This window comes from Thunnus maccoyii, chromosome 17 (genome assembly GCF_910596095.1).
Source record: "Thunnus maccoyii chromosome 17, fThuMac1.1, whole genome shotgun sequence".
In the NCBI taxonomy this organism is placed as follows: Eukaryota; Metazoa; Chordata; class Actinopteri; order Scombriformes; family Scombridae; genus Thunnus; species Thunnus maccoyii.
The window spans coordinates 1374731-1377690 of NC_056549.1; the positions used below are offsets into that span (position 1 = coordinate 1374731).

Sequence of the window (2960 nt, forward strand, 5' to 3'; positions counted from 1 at the left end):
AATAATCATAATAATCATTATTATCATTATTGTTAGAATTTCCCAGAGTGAAAGTGACGTTTTTATGTCTTATTTTGAAAGACCAATTTTATTTTGAAACCAACTAATTTTTTTGGCCTTTTTGCTTAAAATAACGACGCTGATCAACTAATTGTTGCAGCTCTGCTTCGACTTCATCTGCTGATGAAAGTTATTTGTATTCAGAGATTAAAGATCAATAATCAATGGGAGCAGTTGACCTGACTCAGTTCCAGCTGATTTATTCAGTCGTCAACATACAGACAAAAGTTTATCGCAGTTTCCCCTTCTGCTACAAAAAAACTTGGGGATGGTCCTTTATTTTTATTTTTTTCCTTTCTTTTCTTTTATATTGCACAAAAATAATGAGCAAAAAACAAATATGTGCCGCTGATGATACAAAAAAAAAATAATGTAACAGAAAATCCAGTTTCTCTCCTGCTATCAGGGACTCACTCACACCAAATATACATAAACTCCTAAATCTCAACTATTTTACACAACATATACAATCCTGCTCTGGTACCGTTTATCCCAAACTGTCTGTCTTACACTCCTTTAAAACAACAGCAAGGCATTAAAGCAAGGCAGGCGGCTGGGATCTGAACCCTCACATGCTCAGTAACAAATAATAATCTTCAAAACAGTCAGAATGAAAAGTGGTAGAAGAAGAAGAAGTGCCTGAAAACACCTTTGACATTCCCTTTGACTGTACAAAAATATGCCTGAAAATAGTTTTACTTCTTGATTTTTTTTTTTTAAAAAGATGAGGTATGTTTGGTTATGTAGATATCAAAACATGCTTCCTGTCATACCTGTGGGGTTCAGGGTTTTAAACTCAACATTTTATGATGTTTCCCCAAACCTGGAGGGAGCCAGAAATAATAAAATAATATAAAAAAGGGAGGTTAAAGGTGGGGTTTCACATAAAATAGTCCTGCAGTTATAGTCCTGGTGCTGGGGTGGGGGTGGGGGTTAACCATCCTGATATTAGTGTTATTTAAAGTCATTGTGGGTCTGGACGGGAATGCATAGTTCGGGTTCTGGTTCACACCCGAGCAACAGAAAACTAAATCCATAAAACCCTGTTGAGGTGATTTAAATTCATTCATTTTTGCAGAAACACCGCTGTGTTCAGTCCGGGGATCTCCCAAAGCAGCTCCCCGCCTCCCCCTCACTGAGCCCGAGCAGCACCTGCCCCACCCCCCCGGTCCCTGACTGGCTCTGGAGCTCCAGAACCGGCTCCGGAGCAGATGAGGCGGGTAATAATAATAAAAAAAAAGATAATCCTTCCATCTGCTCGGGTCTGGTATTGATAACCCTTCTGTGGATCAATAAGTGAACACCAGGTCGGAGAAGTTGGCCTCCAGCCAGTCCCCGGCGATCATCTCGCTGAGCTCCGGGGTGCAGTGATCCGGGAAGTCGAAGTGGGAGCCGAGGCTGCCTTCACTGCCGCACGAGTCCAGGTCTTTATCCACCAGCGACAGGCTCAGGTTCCCCGCGGCCGAGCTGCACGACGAGGTCCACGGCTCGGAGGAGGCGTGGAGGCCGGCCAGGAGGCTCAGGGAGAAGTCGGCGCCCTCCCCCGGGAGGAGATCATCCAGGTCCTCCCCGCAGCAGGAAGAACCGCAGCCGGAGCGGGAAGAGGATGCTGGGGAGAGGGACGCCGGGTAGGAGGTGGTTCCGGAGCCCTGCCGGGTGATGTTCTTGAAGCTGTAGAAGAGTCGACCGGACGGCTCGTACATGCCGGTTCCCTCCGGTTCGGCCGCCGGGACCTTAGCGAAGCTGTACCGGGCCGGCTCGTCCTCCTCCTCCACCTTAAACTCCTGCTCCTCCTCAGAACTCTCCTCGTCGTCGTCCTCCTCCTCCTCGGAGTCGGTAAAGTCCCGTTTAACGAGCTTGCTGGTTTCAAAGCTGGTGGTCAGCACGTACCGGTACCGGGGGTCCGGGTGCTGGGGGAGGTGGCTGCCCGCTCTACCGGGACCGAGCACCGGTTTAACGTTACTGGGTTTCAACTTCGAGAATTTCTTGGCGGCGGCGGGGTTTTTATTCCCGGGTCTGACTGTAGTTTTCTCCGGGGACTGAGCGGCTGGTTTCCCTGCAGCAAACGCGGCACAGCCCTCCGTCTTGGGCTTCTTTTTGGGCCGGTACTTGTAGTCCGGGTAGTCAGCCATGTGCTTGAGCCGGAGCCGCTCCGCCTCCCGGATAAACGGCGTCTTTTCGGCGTCTTTTAACATCTTCCACCGCTTCCCGAGCCGCTTGGAAATCTCGGCGTTGTGCATGTCCGGCGACTGCTCCATGATCTTCCTCCTCTCTATCTTGGACCACACCATGAACGCATTCATCGGCCGTTTGATGTGACCAGACGCTGTTTTACACCAGTCCGGCTTCAGCGGCACCGGGCTGCACGCTGAGGCCGCCAGAAGCTCTCTGTCGTCTGGGTCGGTCACCTCGCGGGACCCGGTGTTAATCCCCGCCCCGCCGTGCTCCGTCTGCTGAACCATGGTCCGAATTTATGTTTAAAACGGACTAAAACTTCCCCCCTAATACTTTCACCACTTTATTTCTCGTTTTTACTTCTTTAGTTCTCGCTTTTTCGTGTTTTCCAGCCTCTACTCGTCTTCACACCGAGAGCATCTCTCTCTATTCAAACTTCCAAACCGGCGTCTTATTAACCGGCTGATCATGCGCGCAACGTTACCGCCCTCAGCCAATCACCACTCCTCTTCTCCAAAACCTTCCCGCCTCCGCAGGACTCTCAGCCAATCACAGCTCTCATACTCTCCCGGCGCGCCCGCCCACCAACGTCTAGCCGTTACTTTAATTCGATTTCAATTGATAAATCATTACAGTGAAAGTAATGTGTTTTTATTGGTGTTTAGCGGTATTAAATCACAGGATCAATATTTAAAAGCCTCCGGCTCAAAGTAAACACGTTTAGA

General features: G+C 49.1%; 1 protein-coding gene across 1 annotated transcript; it reads right to left on the reverse strand.

The window, feature by feature from the left end:
• Positions 1 to 244: 244 nt before the first annotated feature.
• On the reverse strand, positions 245 to 2727 carry sox11b (SRY-box transcription factor 11b). The gene has a single exon (XM_042389749.1). It carries the CDS (start codon positions 2520 to 2522, stop codon positions 1350 to 1352), a length of 1173 nt encoding a protein of 390 aa, XP_042245683.1. The 5' UTR covers positions 2523 to 2727; the 3' UTR covers positions 245 to 1349.
• Positions 2728 to 2960: the final 233 nt, after the last annotated feature.

Excerpts from the sequence above, each read along its gene's own strand:
- sox11b (XM_042389749.1), bottom strand. The coding sequence starts at position 2,522 with ATGGTTCAGCAGACGGAGCACGGCGGGGCGGGGATTAACACCGGGTCC.